This window comes from Passer domesticus, chromosome 8 (genome assembly GCF_036417665.1).
Source record: "Passer domesticus isolate bPasDom1 chromosome 8, bPasDom1.hap1, whole genome shotgun sequence".
Classification (NCBI taxonomy): domain Eukaryota; kingdom Metazoa; phylum Chordata; class Aves; order Passeriformes; family Passeridae; genus Passer; species Passer domesticus.
In genome coordinates this window covers 5,636,914-5,655,231 of record NC_087481.1, presented here as the reverse complement: position 1 = coordinate 5,655,231, position 18,318 = coordinate 5,636,914, and the positions used below count along the sequence as shown (strand labels likewise).

Here is an 18,318-nt window from a genome sequence, read left to right as displayed (position 1 = left end):
ATGTGTGACCAGGACCTGCTAGCCCAGAGGTTATGGGAGTGCAGCTCACTCCATGTGCCAGTGTCTCACCACATCCTTTCCACACTGGGCTGCTCCTCTTCCTCTTTTGCCATGTCTTTTTTGTGTCATTTGTGCTACTCTTTTTAAATTGGCATTACAACAGTACCACCTCTTCACATGTTTGGGGGACAATGGAAACAAAAGATCCTGTATGGTCAAAAGTTTTCTACCTGGATGTGTTCTGTGCTCAACAAAGCCCTGAGCAAAGAAACCAAGAGAAATGTGCCCAAATGCCAAAGCTTTGCTCCTTTGCAATCTCACACAGATCTGGCTCACAGGTGACTTCAGGCACAATTTCATAGGTAAGAAGAGGATGTGTATTTCACTGGGAAAAGATGCCCTGCTTTGGAATAGTTGTCTGTATGTAGATTTACCCAGGACAGCAGTCCAACAGTGTCTTTTGCAACTTGCTTGCCAAGGGGTGAGTGGGCTGTGAGGCCAATAGCAAGTGACAAGGATTCCTCAAATCTATTTCCACTCCAGCCTGGGTGCCCTTCTGCCCAGGGCTATGGGATCATTTGTTCCCATGGACCAGTGCTTGCCAGGGTAATGAATTCCTGCATAGCTGGAACAAGCAATTCTGGATTCCGCTCCAGCTCTTGGTGGGCTGCATGATCATTGACAATGCTGCCTTTCCAGAAATTATTCTACAGTTTCCTTTCATAGTCATTTGAAGATTTAAACTTCACATTTCAATTTGTTTTGCCTTAGGGAAAAATACTTCTGGGCCCAGTGCAAACTGTAACCTTTTGACAGCAAAGTCCTCATGGCTGCCAGCTTCTGATGTTCTAGAAGAAACTGCATGTGAATGTGTTAATTGAGTTTTCTGAAGGAGAACTCTGTCTGACTCTGTGTCACGTGGCTGCATGTGTTGGCATAGCTATGGGTCTAGTCCTGGCCTAGTAAAGCCCAGGCAGGGTGGCATGTTGCAGGGAAAACAAGTCCACAAGCTTATGGGGTTGCCATCACCAGCAGAGCAGATGTGTCCTTTGGGGATTTCTCTGGAGACAAAATTAGGGACCTGCTCCATGCCACAGTACTCTCTTAGATCTTTCTAAAATATCCTAAAAAAGGCAGTGAAACTTCACATCTCCTTCCACAGCCATTGTTTGGATAGGGGCATTTTTGTCCCTCCTCAAAGGCATTGCTCTTGCACCAGAAACATGAACATCCACCAACAGGAATGATGCATGGCCCTCCTGCTGCTGCTTCAGAGCTCTGGGAAGTGCAGACCTGGGTATTGCCAATGGGAACACTTAATTAGCATTTCATGCTCCTTCAAGATGCCCAGATCTCAGGGCTTTTAGTTTCAAAGCAGCCACTGTACTTGCTCTAGGGAAGAACAGTAAATGGGAAACAGGGATTGCCAGCCTTGCAGGGGTGTGGGGAAAACCTGGAGTGTCTGCGTCAAAAGAGGAATGGGAAGAGTGCAATTGCCAAAGCCAAAGCTTTGTTAGGATAGCTGGGTCAGTTCTTTACTGCCTGCTTGCATGGAAATAATTTCAGAACCTCCTTTTTGTATCTCGTGCAGAAAAGGAGATCTTAATAATACCATGCTACTTAAAAACACATTGTGATGCAGATCTGCAGTGATTCCCAATGAAGCAGACTGCCTGCTTTGTCACTGCCAGCCCTGGGGACCCTGCAAGAGACCGTAGGGTATGCCGTGCCTCTTTTATATCCAAGCAAAGCTTGAGTTTGCTTATTAGTGTGGAATAAATACAAGGGTAATAAAATGGACAATTAAACTGGTGACTTTGGAGGATATGCTCATGCTTTCACACGTCAGACCTGTACCTCATGCTCCCAAGGCTTGTTACTCCTCATGAAATATTTCAATAAAAAAACACAGCTCCTGTGTTACATCTGAATACAATTGGATCAGATCATCAAGAATTCTGCGGTCAGGAACAAGACAAAAGCCGTCTGACACTCACTTGCAGCTGTCCTGGATTTCTGCAGCCCTTTGTGAAACGCTGCTGTAGGCAGAGTGTTTGGAGTTGGTTTGGGCCTTTATGAGAGATCTGTGTAACAGCATGCTGGGCTCTCCTGGCAGAAAACTGTCCAAGCCCAGGGACATGGTGCCGGCAGGAGTGGAGCAGCCCCGCTCCCAGCCCGAGAGCGTGAGCTGAGCCACGCCGGGGAGAAAAGACACCGAGGGGCTCCAGCCCAGCTGCTTCACCTGCCGTGACCGCTCCACAGAGCTCTGCCTCTGGGAGAAAGTCGACGCTGGACAAGCATGGAGCTTTCATCTGCTGCTGGAGCTGCTCCGTGACAGCTCCTGTTCTTCCCGAGGGAGAACCCAGCACCACCTTGTAACGCGTGTCCAGGGGGGATTCTCCTCCGGCATTCTGGGTCTTTGTCCCAGCAGGGGGACGGTGAGGTCTGGCAGTTTGATATCTAGTACTCACTGGCTTTTTTGCTTGCTTTTCAGCTATTCCACTTCTTAATAAACTGTTGCAATTTTTTTCCACTTTCATCTATTAGTATTAATTTCCTGTTACTGGAAGGGGATTGTTGGAACACTTTAGAGGAGACGACTCATTGCAGAGTGTCCTGTATTAAGTTCTCCCAAACTGTGTGAGACACATGGCTTCACACAGGAGCAGCCCCAAGGCTGCTGAGGGGAAGGCACAGAGGAAGACAAACCCAGTATTTCTGAGGGGAATTCCTTGACACCAAACCAACCTGAGTCGTCCAACAGCTGACCTGACATTTTGAGACATGGGCCAAAGGGGAAAGCTTGCAGTGTGTTTGGTCCAGGCTGGGTCATGCTCAAGGTAAAGGTGTGTCAGTGCACATGCCTCCTTCTCTCCTCACTGTGTCCAGCACACACAGGAGCCCAGAGCTCCTGCAGAAACCATCACAGCACTCAGTGGGAGCAACTTGTGTCCAGTGCTCACACAGAGCTGTGTCCAACACTGCACCTCATTGGAATGAGGAACTGTTCCAGCTCTTTTAGGAGCTAAGGAGGTTTGGCCTTCAGATCAGCTCCATCCCAGCTCTTGATTTGCTGCCCTGGCTGAGTTGCTGCTTGTGGCAACACTTGTTGCACAGCTGCCAGCCCTGCTCTGCTGGCCAGCAGCCACTGCAGGAGCTTGTGCCAGTGACATCGAACCTTTCAGATCTTCCTCAGGAAAGCTCAGGGCAGAACATGTCAAAAGAGCATTGCCTGGGCCATGCCTTTGACATTAAATCTCTCCTCTGTGCTTGGTGCCACACACAGTAAATATCTGAGGAAGCAAGTTTTCTGCTCCAGAAATTTCTTAAATCAATCAGTTAAACTGTAACAGAACACAATCTGGGATGTGTAATCTCACTTTAATTCATTGTGCAGAAAGCTTCAGAGAGCTGTGTGACCTAAATGACCTTGCCACCAAGAACTCAGAAAAATGGGAGAGATGGAATCAGTAGCACAAGGATCTGCATTGTGATTCTCCCACAGGCCTGAGGACACAGCCCACTTCCACTGGGCCATGCCTTTTTACCCTACATCAAAACCTCGTGCTTCAGATTGTGGTGGTGAATGGCCCCAGCCTTGTCCGGCCACACGGTGACCTGAGAAACGCTTGTCAGGCCTGGGCCTTGCTGAGCAGCCCCTGGGCCCAGCTCCTCTTGAGCTTCCCAGAGACACCGAGCGCTCCCAGGCATTTGTGCTGTCTGACGAGCTCCTGGGGTGTCCTGTGAACTGCCTTGGAAACCGCTTTTCCTGCCTCAATGGCATGACATCCTCCTTCTCCCACTCTCAGAGCCAGGCTGCTGACCCACGGTGCGGCCACGATGAAGCGTTGATGGCTGAGGCCCCTCGCCTGTGGCCCACGAACAGCGCTCCCAAAGGAGGCCCTTGGGGCTCTCCTGGAGCCCAGAGGTGCCAGCAGCAACCTCCCTCTGAGTGGGGCCTCGCAGAGCCAGCGCGCTCTCAAGCTTGCTGCACTGGCAGCATGACTGAGCAGCCATGGATCCTGGGCCAAGAGCCCCACTCCTGGAGGCTCCAGTTTAACCACTGCTCAGCTCCAGTGCTGTTAAGCTTTTAGGCCGTATTCCTTCTGATCCTTGTCCTTTCTGTCCCTTTCTCAAATGCACCTAAACACACACACACACACACACACACACACACACACACACACACACACACATATAATTCTCAGAATGTTTCTCATTTGATTGACTGAATTTTGTTTCTTGCTTTTTTTCCCCATGTTGTTCCTTAACCAAGCAGTAAGTAATAATGTGAATGTTGCCAATTGTGAGAATCTGTCTGAAACTTCCCTCATTTTTTGCCTCTCGATCGTCATGAAAGCCAAGACCACCGGGGAAAGGAAAAGATCCTGTTCTGAAAATCCAGGTCTGTCTGGTCCATCAAGCCAGATTATTGCCTACGGGTGTGTTTGCTCAACTCATGGAACACTACACCCGAGAAGGGGCAGTGTGCTCTCCTTTGCCTGCATCACCTAGCAACGCTAGTGCTGGAATTTCTCCACCCTTCTGACTTGGCTGGACTTTCTCTCTGCAATGACCTTCCCGGGGGTCACCACAAAAGGACCCTCCATTCACCGTACATCAACCACCGTGACAGATGGACTGAGATGGGAGAACGTTTCTCCCTCAAGGACTGAGACATGCGACCCCTACATGGAAAAGTTCCCCTTTTCTTCCCAAAAGGACTGAGACTGAAATCCCCACCGTTGGGTGAGGGAAGGTATGCGTGGGGACCAAAGCAAGTTTTGCAAGCGACCACTGGACCGAGAAGACAATGGTTCCTGCCTACGACATCTGCTGCTAACGACGCCTGTTCCTGATGGACTACTGATGGACTCTTTGTACCCTTTATCAATAGACTATTTTGAAATGGGTCCCCTTCCCCCATTTCAAAAGGACTATAAAAAAGGTTAGACCTGACTGATACCTTTCGAGATCTCCCCTGACGTGAAGACGACAGGCTCTTCGTCGACCAGACTTCGAGAGACTTTGTCATCCGCACGTCTGGTAGCTATATACCTCCTTGCCCTCCCTCTCTTCTTTTTCTTTTCCTTATTCTTTCCCCTTTTCTTCATTCCCCTTCTCTCTAACGCATCTTTTCTGTGGCTATTTAATAAAAGTACATGTATTTTGATTTTACTGCAAATCCCCTTGTCGTGTCAGTTTTTGCACCCTGAGATCAGTGAAAAAGAACCTTCACGAATCACGTCCTTAGGACAGATCGTGTCATAAATTGGCGTCACGGATCTTGGGTTCTGGGGACAGAGGAGTCTGCAGGTTACGTGTAGTTTGTAACAGGGGAAGGACGTTTCACGGCAGCCACACCGAAACCGTCAATTTTCCCGAAAGGGGTTGAACGGATTTAGAAAGCCAGGGCTGTGATTCGAATTTCCCGCATACTGCACGAACCAAGGCGGAAAAAGCATTCACCAAACTCTTTTTGAGGGTTCTGTCTCCAGAATATCACAAAAGATGTCTTGGTGCAAAAGGGGGAAAAAAACTGTTTCTGTTCTAAGAGTGTTTAACTGTCTGGGAAGGAAGAGACACCTTGAAGAAACTAAGCAGGGCCTCCCAGATTGATACTGTCTCTTCAACTGTGTGTGTGTGTTTAACTGTCTGGGAAGGAAGAGACACCTTGAAGAAACTAAGCAGGGCCTCCCAGATTGACTCTGTCTCTTCAGCCACCCAGGGAAAACGTTGAGTGAAGGGAAAACACAGTGTGTGATTGTGTAACCGAAAACACCTCCCTGTTGTGGTCCCTAGTCCCTTCACAAGATGAATGAAGATTTTGGTGCCAAGGCAAAAACTGATTTTTACACACTACTTGCTAAACACAATGCAAAACCTTCACCAGGCGGAGAGGCCTGGGCAAAGAGCAATTGGTTTAATTTAGAAAATGTTGTTGGTAGAATATGTTCTCTGCAACATGAAACAAAATTTAAACTTGGTAAAGATAAAACCATCCTCTGCTCAGTTTTGGGAGCCTGCCTCACAGCAGCCATAGAAACTCGCTCTAAGCGAAGAAGTGAGGAAAATGCTATAATAGTCTCCCTTCAAAACTTAGTTGAAGTTTAGCAAAAACAATTAGATGAAGAAAGAAATGAAAATAATTTATTACGGGCTGCCTTGAGAGAGGTGCATGTTAAAAATTCACAGAACTTTGATTCCTCAAAAGAAACAGAGGAGAAGGAAACTTCTCACCTTAATCAAAATTACCCCCAAAAAGAATTAGTTCTGATGAAAAATTTTGGGGAACACTGTTGTTGCAATAGCATGAAACCTCAAATTAAAACAGAATGCAACTATATTAATGATGAGGATTTTGACCCACATATAATCACTAAAGAAATCCCATACACTGTTACTGAATTAACAAAACTTGCAAAGCAATACGAGCTTCTCCCCCACAAAACCAAAACAAAACACATATGTCAAGTATCTCTCACTGGGAGAGATCAAACACATTTTTCTGAACAAGAAGCTGGTGAGTACGCGGGACATGGAGTGTTCTTAACAACGGGAGACAGACATATCCCATGGTCCCTAACTCAGCATGCAGCTTATTGGACAGAGGGGCTTAACCCCTCGGAAAGGGGAAACCTTTTAACCATAGCTGGTACCCCTAACCAACTCCTGGAAAACATTCAAAATCTGCCTGCTTGCAAATAATGCATGAAAGAAAACCAACTACAAGCTATGAGTCACCAATGCAATCACCTGTAAAGTCTAAAATTATGACCTCTTTAATTCAAAGGTTTACAGAAACACTTAAACCTATAGCAATTTTCCCTCAAAAACCCATAGCAGCTATGTCCCCTATAGAAACACCAGATAAACTTCTTACTAACCAGAATAACCCATTTGTTCCCTCTTATGACTTGCCGAGAAAAGGGATAAAATGGGATTGGAGTCTTTCTCAAGAGAAAGCACTGCAATCGCTGATTTTTGAAGCAACAGCTCACCAAGCACTGGACCCTATCCATCCTACAGATCCCTTTCAGGTAGAGTGGGGATTTGCCTCCTCAGGATTGTCAGTACACATTGAGCAGCGGGGTCCCGAGGGTCCGACAAGGCCTGTTGGTTTTTATTCCCATGGTTTCAAAGATGCTGAGAGAAGACACTCTACCTGGGAAAGAGGTTTGTCCGTGGTTGGCTTAACTCTCATAGAAGTAGAAAAAAACTTAGCAATACAAGAAACTGAGAGCTTGGGTAGCAGCCAAAACAAGCTTGCCTCTGTGATTAAAGCAACCCCTCCCTTCTTCCCTGCTTCTGCTAACAGAGAGGGAGAAGGCAGTGCTCAGGCAGAGGAACTGTTAACCGTTTGTAGTATTTTCCAGTGTGAGGGACAGAATTATTTTCTTGTCTGTATTAACATCAAGTCCTATGCCGCACTTGTATTTGTGTTGTTTCAGGCCAATGCTTTTAAAAGAACTACAGGAAATAATACCGTTAAAGCAATACAGGGATGGTTTGGAATTTTCCTAAGCCCACAGGAAATTCAATCTGATAATGTTTCTCACTTTACTGTCAAAAGTGCGCAGGATTGGGCAAAAGGTGAAGGGATTGAATGGACTTCTCACACCCCTTACGACAGATGGGGGGCACATGGGTGTCCTAAAATCACTGCTTTTTGCCCGACAGCTCCAAGCATATTTCCTTCACTACACGGACCAGATGATTTCAAGAACCCAGCACATTACCCTGGACAACCTCTTTTTGGTGGACCACCCCCTATTGTAGGGGAAGTACCACTGGTGTTAAAAACCTCTCTGACAACCCCATTGTTCTAACTCTTTCTGCCTCTTCGTAGTAGATTCTGTTGTGCTTATTTTTACAGAAGAACTCCGTGGGACATGGAGACCTGAGAAACCATGATAACACTAGCATTGTACAACAAATATAATGTTTTCCCTTCCCTTTATGGTAACACAAAGTGATAACATTACACTTAACAAGTAAATTAAATAATAATGAACAAATTGGCTGCTACAAGTAAAAATCTGACCAAATTACAGCAACCACTGCAATCATCCTTAACACATCAGTGGCTGCTATCAAACATACTACCAAATTGGGAAAAGGTAAATGTAAACAACCACAAATTGGTGATTGATGCACTCAATGCCACACAAAATAATGTTTCCTTGGCTCTCAGCTGTGTTCGGGCTCAATTGTGGATGCAGTCAGTTGCTGCCTCAATTATAAAAGAAGGTGAAGAAGGCACTTTTCCCACTGAAATTTGAAAAATAATCTGGGACAGTGCTACTGACTTTGAAAGAGAATTCCAATCCTGGTGGAATTTGGTAAATTTCACTTATGACCCCATTTCAAACGTGGCCACGGCTTTTGTGTTAACCATACGCAGTGCTTCAGTGCATTTGGTTTTTCCTATTATAGCATTAGGGATAAATCATGATGGAGCTATTCTCTATCCTTCGGAGCATAGGGAATGGGCCCGTCAGATTAACAACAAATGGCAAACTGTCAATCTGGAATCTTGTATTGTCCGTGAACAACAAGGGTTCATCTGTGAAAGCAATGCAATCATAGCCCAGGATATCTGTCTGGACACAGAGCAGAATATCTGTCACTTTGAAATACATCCTAATGAGACTTCTGAAACAGTTCTCATATACATAGGCAATGGATGTGCATGCTTTAGAACTGCCTGTGATCTTGTATTTGTAGAAAATGTAGTAGTGGATACTAGGAATCATTCAAATTTCTGCACTTGTAATTTTACCAGAATTGTAGGATATGATTTTTCTTATGTAGCTCCAGTTACCTCTCACCAGCTTTTGCAATCCAATTACACCCTGATTCACAAATTGATACCTACTCCAATTGGGATGAACCTCACTTTGGTAAGGCAGTTGCTGCTCCACCAGGACCTGGCTGAGATTCTGAGAAAGATCAAGAAAGATGGGCAGAAGACCCTGGTAACTGTTCATCACAATGTAAAACAAATACATCGTGTCATGGAAAGAGTAAAGAGAGATGCTGAACACAAGTGGTGGGATACTCTTTTTGGGTGGTCACCAACTGCCACAAGTGTCCTGAACACCATGTGTCATCCTATTGTTGTCCTTTTGATCCTGGTTTCAATTGGTTTTGTTTTGTCAGCAATCTTGTTTGTCATGAATTGGAGAATGATGAAACGGTTAACAAGACTGACGTCCATAATTAATGCACACAATTTGGCTGATGTCCTTTTTACTATGGACGTCCCCAAGACAATTGACACAAGGCGATTATGAATCAGTAGATGTGTTTTGAAAAACCATTACCTTCCATCTTGTGATTTTGTTAAATTTATATTCATTTTATTACTTAATTATTGCTTTTACTTTTGGCCATTTGTGATTTTATTTTGATTATTTGATTTGATTATTACCATTTGTGATTTTTCAAATTATTTAAGCTATAATGTCATTATAATAATTTGTGAGTTTGTTCCAATTATTCAAGCTATAATATTATTTTGATAATTTTCAATTATTATTTAATTATTTGCTAAAAAATTGTTTTGATTTTGTTTTGCTAATTGCTTCTCTTTATCGCCCTTCTTTTATTTCTTCTTATCTTTCCTTCTCTTTTCCTCTCTCTCTGTCATACTGTCCCTGTTTTCTGAGGTATGCTACCAGCGTGAAGGAGACTTGAGACCTGCTGATGAAGACCCTTTCAAGACAATCGTGAGTCACGGGGTCGTGTGAGTGTCTGTCCAAAACTTCCCTCATTTTTTGCCTCTCGATCGTCATGAAAGCCAAGACCACCGGGGAAAGGAAAAGATCCTGTTCTGAAAATCCAGGTCTGTCTGGTCCATCAAGCCAGATTATTGCCTACGGGTGTGTTTGCTCAACTCATGGAACACTGCACCCGAGAAGGGGCAGTGTGCTCTCCTTCGCCTGCATCACCTAGCAACGCTAGTGCTGGAATTTCTCCGCCCTTCTGACTTGGCTGGACTTTCTCTCTGGAATGACCTTCCCGGGGGTCACCACAAAAGGACCCTCCATTCACCGTACATCAACCACCGTGACAGATGGACTGAGATGGGAGAAGGTTCTCCCTCAAGGACTGAGACATGCGACCCCTACATGGAAAAGCTCCCCTCTTCTTCCCAAAAGGACTGAGACTGAAATCCCCACCGTTGGGTGAGGGAAGGTATGCGTGGGGACCAAAGCAAGTTTTGCAAGCGACCACTGGACCGAGAAGACAATGGTTCTTGCCTACGACATCTGCTGCTGACGACACCTGCTCCTGATGGACTACTGATGGACTCCTTGTAGATTATTTTGAAATGGGTCCCCTTCCCCCATTTCAAAAGGACTATAAAAAAGGTTAGACCTGACTGATACCTTTGAGATCTCCCCTGACGTGAAGACGACAGGCTCTTCGTCGACCGGACTTCGAGGGACTTTGTCATCCGCACGTCTGGTAGCTATATACCTCCTTGCCCTCCCTCTCTTCTTTTTCTTTTCCTTATTCTTTTCCCTTTCTTCTTTCCCCTTCTCTCTAACGCATCTTCTCTATGGCTATTTAATAAAAGTACATGTATTTTGATTTTACTGCAAATCCCCTTGTCGTGTCAGTTTTTTGCACCCTGAGATCAGTGAAAAAGAACCTTCACGAATCACGTCCTTAGGACGGATCGTGTCAGTTTCCCACCAGCTCCAATCTCCTCCTGCATGAGCAGACTCACACCAAGGAGAAGCCATTTCGCTGCCCCGACTGCAGGAAGGGCTTCAAGCACAACTCGACCCTCATCACCCACCGGCGCATCCACAGTGGGGAGAGGCCCTACGAGTGTCCCCAGTGTGGGAAGAGCTTCACCCAGAGCTCTCACTTGACCCAACACCAACGGAGGCACCAGTAAGGGAAGCTCTGCAAATGCCGTAGTTGCAGGAAGAGCTTCATGCCCAGTTGCAGCTTCATCCCCCACTGTAAGACCCACGTTGGGAAGAGCCCTGGTGATCAATGGTCCCTGTGATACATGCTGGGAAGACACCTGTACCTTTTCCTGCCCTTGCCAACGACATGATGTGGGCCTAACATGAGGGTCAGGCCATGGCCCTGTCATTACATTCACTCCCATCTCTAGTCAGTGCTAGGAGCACGAAAGAGACTCCCTGTCTCCCTGAAGAGAAGGGTATCCTTCCCGGGAGCGAGGATAAACATGGTTGGGTAGAGGCAGTCAGTGGTAATGTAGCTTTTCCTGCAAATCCTTTCTCTTATTCCTTGCTGTTATCGATATTGTTTCTGTTGCTGTTTGTTCTTTGTCTTGTTGCTATTCCCGATAAATTGTTCTTATCCCAGCCCAGGATCTTTGCCTTTTGTTCCTTCCATGGGAGGCAGGAGGGCAGTGAGGGCAGCGCGGTTTTAGCAGGAGCAGGACATTGGGGACCCGAAGTCCTAAACCTCAGCCGGTGGAAACCAAGCCCTGGTGGCCATGCCAGCAGCCTTGGGAGCAGGTCCCTGGCTGGGGCTGTGGGAACCTCTTCCCTCTGGTGCCCAGGGACAGGACTGGAGGGAACGGCTGTAGCTGAGTCCCGGCAGGCTGAGGTTGGATCTCAGGAAAAGGTTTTTGCCCAGAGGCTGCTGGGGCACTGCCCAGGCTCCCCAGGGAAGGCTCCCAGCTCCAGGGCTCTCTGAGCTCCAGCAGCATTTGGACAGCACTGCCAGGCCCAGGCTGGCATTGTTGGGGTGTCCTGTGCAGGGCCAGCAGTTGGACTCCAGGATCCTGATGGGTCCCTCCCAGCTCAGCCAATTCTGTGGATCTGGGGGAACAGGGGCCTGATGATGGATGCCATGGAAACTGACCATAGCAACAGGGGCCTGGTGGTGGTTGCCCACTAAGGATCAGATTTGTCACAGGCTCTCAGAGGGGTTCCATGGGGACTTTCCAAGACTCTCCAGGCTGTTCAAGAGCTGGAATGTCACAGGCAGAGACAGGGGCTCCATGGACACCTCCCAGGGGTTTCTGGGGATGGTAAAGAGCCCTGTGCTCAGAGGCAGTCACAGCCATTCCATGGTGACATCCCAGGGCACCTTGGGCTGCAAAGGCACCCATCTGTCACAGGCACTCACGGGGGCTCCACGGTGACATCCCAGGAGTCCCCAGGCTGCCAATGAGCTGGGATGTCCCAGACACTCACAGGGGCTCCAGTCATGGGCACAGTGGGAGCTTCAGGCAAAAGCTTTATTTCTTTTTTGGAGAAACTCCTGATGAGTCATGAGATGGAGAAATGACACCCAACAGACACCATGGATCCTCAAACCCCTGCAGGACCCCTAGACTTCCAAAATTTATTTTATTAGAGGAGAGTGGGAGTGGCTGGATCCAATCCCAGCCCCAGACTTTGTCAAAGCTGTAAAAGATTACACAGGTAGAATTGAACCTTAATGCAATTTGTCCCACAGGATTATCGATGGAATACTAGATAAATTGATAAAAATACAGCTCTGATTGATTCTGATCATGATTAGACAGAACGGTTTGTTTACAGCACAGATTAAATTTTAAAAAAGAGTTATTTACTCCACAGTATAGGAGCTATAACAATTATTAGCATATAGTGATCTAGGAAGCAATTTTGATGTCAACGGGGCCTTGCTGGAGTTGTTGGAGCCCATTGCAGGCAGAGCCTCCTGCTCCAGCAGGAACTGCCTTTCCTGTGCCATCAGCAGGGCAGGTCCCGCTGCAGGAAAAGCCCCAGGCCAGCCCCAGCACAGGGAAGGGCTCGGGCACAAGGGCAGAGTGCCGTGCTGGGAGCTGTGCCAGGCAGAGCCTGAGGCGCCAAAGGCTCCTTGGCAGCAGCAGCTGCTTGCAGGCCATGGCCAGAAGCCTCCCTTGGCAGCCCGGCCTGGTGGCCAGCACTGCAGAGCTGCTGCCTCAGGGCTCATTTCTGCCTGGGCTCTGAAAAGCCACTTCTGCTCCAGGAGCCTGCCTGGGAAGCCATTGGCCCCTGCACCTTGGGGACAAGATATGAATGACAAAACTCTTCATGCCAGCAGAGACAAGGCAGGGGCAGAGGAAAGGGGAGAGCCAGGCCCAGGGCACAGGGCTGCCATGGTGATGGCTGTGAGGTCACTGCCCCTGCAGCAGCCTGGCTGCCCTCAGCAGACATTCTGGCCAGAAGCGTTGTGAGGGCACCCAGCACATCAGAGAACCCCCATGACAGCAATTCTGTCCTTGGGGATGAGAGGGTTTCACTGGATCAGGTTGCACAAAGCTCCTGCTCTTGGACAATTCCTGTGATTCCTGTGATGGGGAATCCAGTTCTCTGGAAAAACAGTTGCAGTTTTTTGCCACTGTCATCATTGTAAAATATTTTTCCTTCTAAGAAATGTAAATCCACCCTCATTCAGTTGAGTGATATTGACTCCTGCTCTTTTACTGCAAGATGTGGGACAAAATAATGATGATCACTATTTTTCCATTTTCACAGACCTTGGAAAGTAACCAAAAATCTCCCAAGATGGGGTTTGGACACCTCATCGCATAACCAGCTGGAAGAAGGGGGTGGCTCTGGGCTCAGTGGTGTGGAGACTGAGGACAGAACAGGAGCAGCCCGAGAGGGATTGAAGGGTGGTTTCAGAGAGGCTGGAGTTTTTCTTCATTGTATAAAACACCCAGAGAAAGAAATAATGGCACCAAGGGTGTGGAGTTCCCTGGCCCCAGGAAGCAGGCATTCTACCCAGACAGACAGCATCGGGTGAGGGGCGTGATTTAAAGAGGATTCGGCCCCTCCACCCTGTGGGGCACGCCTCTGCAAACCCAGGAAAAGACACTCCACCCCATCTGGTCAAATAAGGAGTGGCCACAGAACATTTTTCCTTTTCTGTAACCTCGTTGGTTCAAATTCTACTGCAAAGTCCCCGCCACACATTTTTCCATTGGTGGTCCTCCCCGATCCACTCCTTTGCAGTGCCCTGCTCCTTCTGCTATTGGACTCCGACCCTAAATTCCACCCCTACCCTGTCATATAAAACCCATGACAAGCCACCACTCCCTCTCCCCCTTCATTTCTTGTCTTGGTACCTGGCACAAAAAAGGATCCTGGGCTTTGCTAAACCAAGACCCATCCTGTTGCCTTCCTTTCCCTGTTGGTCATCGATGCCTGCCTGAGGTCTGAGACTCTGGGGTCTGGGGGAGTCGTTTTGCTGCTTACTGCAGTGGAACACAACACAAGGGCAGCTGGGGAGGACCAGACATGAAGAGAAAGGAATTTCCTCCCCCAAGGCAGGGTGCAGAAGGAGTCTGGAGCAGCCCAAGGCTTTGTGTGGGCAGGCAGAGGCAGGCAGGAGGCAGAGATGTCAGCAAAGGAAGGGGCCAGCCAGGTGGGGCAGCCGGGGGATGACGACAGCCTGCAGGGACAGAGGCGCAGGGCAGGGACACCGTAGGACAGCCTGGGCTGCACAGGGCACAGGGATGGGCAGCAGCTGCAAGGCCCTGACAGAGCCAACTTGGGCAGCACTTTGGCCATGGCTGCTCGCCCTGGGCCTGAGCCAGGAGCAGGAGACAAGTGACCCTTCCACGCCTGGGGCCTCATTGCCTCCTTGTCCCTGCTCAGCAGCCTGGCAGGGGCCGCCCCATGGTGCTGCCCTTGGCATTGCACATCCCCACATGCCAGAGCCCATCCCGGGAAGAGCCCTGAGCAAGGAGGGAGGGACAGGATCTGCCTTGCCAGGGGCTGGGGCTCAGGCCTTGGCCCTTTGCATTCCTGAAACACATCCAGGTTTGCTCAGCACAAGAGACACCTTTGCCTTGTTTGTCTCCAGCTGTCATCACTGCCTGCAGTGTTCTGCTCTACCTGGAACCTGGGGACACATTCACATGAGTTGTGTCCCTCCTTGGGACCCATTAGAAGTTAAAGAAAGTTTGAAGTTTGAATCTGATTTGGAGTTCTTGAGAAGTTCTTTGAGGATACTCTGAGGGACTGAGTCTGATGCAAAGAGCACCAAAGCCCCAGAGGGTGATTAAAGTCCTTGTGCTGTGTCTGTGCTGCTGAGCTGGGCCGGGCTCCTGGCCCAGAGGCAGCTCCTGGCAAGGGCAGCGCTGCAGAGAGACAGCTCTGGCCAGGAGCAGCTCCTGTGCACAGCCCAGCAGGGCTGGGGCACTGCCAGGGCAGCTCAGGGACACCAGCAGGGCACAGCCAGAGCTGACAGGGGCTCAGCACTGGCAGGGGCTGGGGGATGTCCCCGAGGGGGCTGTGTCACAGCGGCACCTCTGTGGCTGTGTCACAGAGGCACAGAGCAGCTGTGATGTCAGCAAGGGGCTGTGTGACAGCACAGAGTGGGCTGTGTGACATCACTGAGGGGGTTGTGACATCACAGAGTTTGTTGTGTGAGGTCATTGAGCAACTACAGCATCAAAGAGGGGTAACTGTGTGACATCACAGAGCAGGCTGTGACATCATGACATCGCTGTATGACATCATAGAGCAGGCTGTATGGTCACAGTGTGTGCTGTGACACTACAGAGTGGCAATATGGTATCACAGAGAGGTTTTTGTGACATTACTGAGGGTGTTGTGACATCACAGAGCTGTCTGCAATGTCATAGAGTAGGGTATGAGGCCATGGAGTAGCCTCTGCCATCACGCAAAGTGGCTCTGTGATATCAGAGAGTGGGTTGTGAAATCACAGAGTGCGTGAGTAACATCATAGAGCCAGATGTGACATCACAGAACAGACTGTGACATCACATGGTGACTTTGTGACATCACGGAATCTTCTGTGACATCACAGAGCAGCTTTACGGTATCACAGAGTGATATCCCATCATTGGCCCTGTGATATCATGAAGGGGCTTTGCGACATCACAGAGCAGGCTGTGACATCACAGAGAAGTAGTGTGTCATCAATGAGTTGCCTGTGACATCATCGAGTAGGTGCTGTGACATCATAGAATAGGTTCTGCCATCACAGGGTATCTGTGTGACATCACAGAGGGGATGTGACATCACAGAATGGCTGTGTGACATCCCAGGGTAGGATGTGTAATATCATAATGAGGGCTGTGTCATCACAAAGGGGCTGTGTGTCATCACAGGGGCTGTTTCACATCACAGAGGGCTGTGTGACATCACAGGAAGCTGTGTGACATCCCAGAGGCTGTGTGAGGTCACTGGGGAGGTCACTCTGCCCCAGTCCCCGTCACAGTTCCCCAGAGCAGTCCAACGCTGCTCGTGCACAGCGGGGTCCCCTGTCCCCCCGGGTCCCCCCGCCCCCGGCGCCGCAGCCTCCCCCAGAGGATGTTCCACCAGATCGACCCCAGAGCCTGACACGGGGACGGGGGGCCGGGGCCTTGGGGGGTGGGACAGGGGGACAGGGACCCCCCGATAGTGTCCCCGTGTCCCCCAGGGCCAGAGCCTGGGCCAGGGCTCCTTCACCCTGTTACAAACGAGGGCTTGAGAGCGCTGAAAAAATCCTCGGCAAGGGATCAGCAAAAACCAGATTTAATATTAAGCGACAGCACCACAAAGTTCCTTGGAAAGAGTGACTTTGCTCCTGACTGGACACTTCAGGCACATCAAGGAAACAAAGCAACAACAAAACCAAATCAAATCCAGGCAGTCAAACCAGAAATGAACCATGAACAGTCCCTGTGTGTGTGCGCGTGTGTGTGTGTGTGCGTGACATAAGGACAGTGAGGGCAAGGATAAAAGGAGTATGGCCTAAAAGCTGAACAGAGCTCAAAGTTAACAGGACTTAACTTATACCTTAACCTTAACTGGTACCTTACACATCAGAGTTTAGCAAAAGAACAGCACATAACAGTATTTAACCTAACTTACAATGGCTTATAGGTCATTATAAGTTAGTTTAAATATGACTTAGTAATTTAACAGAGGAATAACACTTAATAATATTTAACTTAGCTTATAACTTAAACTTAACAACTTAGCAAAAGAACAACACTTAGCAGCATTTAACTTAGCTTAGACCTCATGACTTAACCTGACTTACAGGCCTGACTGACTCAGCTATCCAAGGCACTCCAACCCCTCCGAGAGCAGCATTTCTGCCACATTTCCCCAGCACAGGCACTCCTGTGTGCACACAGACACAAAGAGTCAGTGCAAGGCACCTGTGAGAAATTCCCCTGAGGGCAGGAAATGCTCCCTGTGGGTGCTTTGGCATCTCCCCAGAGGGTGAAGGGTTGAGCCTGGAGGAGTGGGGGGATCGGCCCAGGCTCCCTCATTGTTCGGGATCCCTGAGTGCAGCAAACGGGAGAGTTCCCGGCTGGGAGAGGCTCCACTCAGAGGGAGTCGCTGGCCCAGGAGAGCTCCAAGGGGCTCCTTTTGCAGCGCTGTTTGTAGGGCCCCAAGAGAGGGGCTTCAGCCACAGCAATGGTTCATCCTGGCCACACTTGGCATCAACAGCTTTCTTTGGCACTGTGAGAACAGGCATGTTGTGCCACTGAGGGAACAAAAGCAGTTCCCAGGGCTGCTCCTCCAGCAACCAGGAGCTGGTTGGGCAGCAGCAGTGCCTGGAGCAGACAGTGTTTGTGCTGAGCTGCAGAGGAGCTGAGCCCAGGGGCTGTTGGCCAAGGCCGAGGCCCAAAGAGCATTTCTGAGCTGGCAGGACGGGCTGAGAAGGGGAGGGGGGAATGCAGCAGCACAGGGCCCATGGAACCAAGGGACCATGGTGACACTGTGGGTCCCTGTGAGACCAAGGGACCATTGTGACACTGTGGGGCCCTGTGAGATCAGGAGGCCATTGTGAAACTGTGGGGCATCATGGAAAATTGTGGAGATAATTGTGACGTTGCAAGGCCTCATGGAACCATGGAGAGACCATTAAGACTCATCACAGCCTCATGGAACCAGGGGGCCATTGTGACACTGTGAGGGGACTCATGGGATCATGGAGACCATTGTGACACCATGAGGGCCCATGGAATAAGCAAAGCTTTGTGACGCTGTGAGGCCTCATGGAACCAGTGAGACCACTGTGATCCTGGGGGTCCCCACAGAACCAAGAGGACCATTGTGGTACTGTGGGGCCTCATGAAACCAAGAGGCCTTTGTGACACTGCAGAACTGCATGGAACCAAAGCTCCAGCGTGACACAGAGGGGACTCATGTCATCAGAGGTCCATTGTCACACTGTGGAGCTAATGGAGACTATTGTGACACTTCAAATCCCCAGGATCCAGAGGTCCATTATGACATTGCAGGGCTCATGGAACCAAGGGAACATGGAACAGGTTTGGCTGGTTTGGCCTCACAGGGGCTGCCAGACAGCTGATCTTGGCAGGTTAAGGGTCTGTTCTCA

General features: G+C 49.0%; 1 protein-coding gene across 1 annotated transcript in view; it reads left to right on the top strand.

Annotated features, from left to right (window-relative positions):
• Positions 1 to 10,753: 10,753 nt before the first annotated feature.
• Positions 10,754 to 18,318, top strand: part of LOC135306179 (zinc finger protein 850-like) — a gene marked incomplete at its 5' end in the record, with an annotated part of 412,436 nt that continues 404,871 nt past the window's right edge. Inside the window, 1 exon segment of the mRNA XM_064429767.1 lies at positions 10,754 to 10,901. Within this exon segment, the coding sequence (XP_064285837.1) occupies positions 10,754 to 10,901 (148 nt within the window).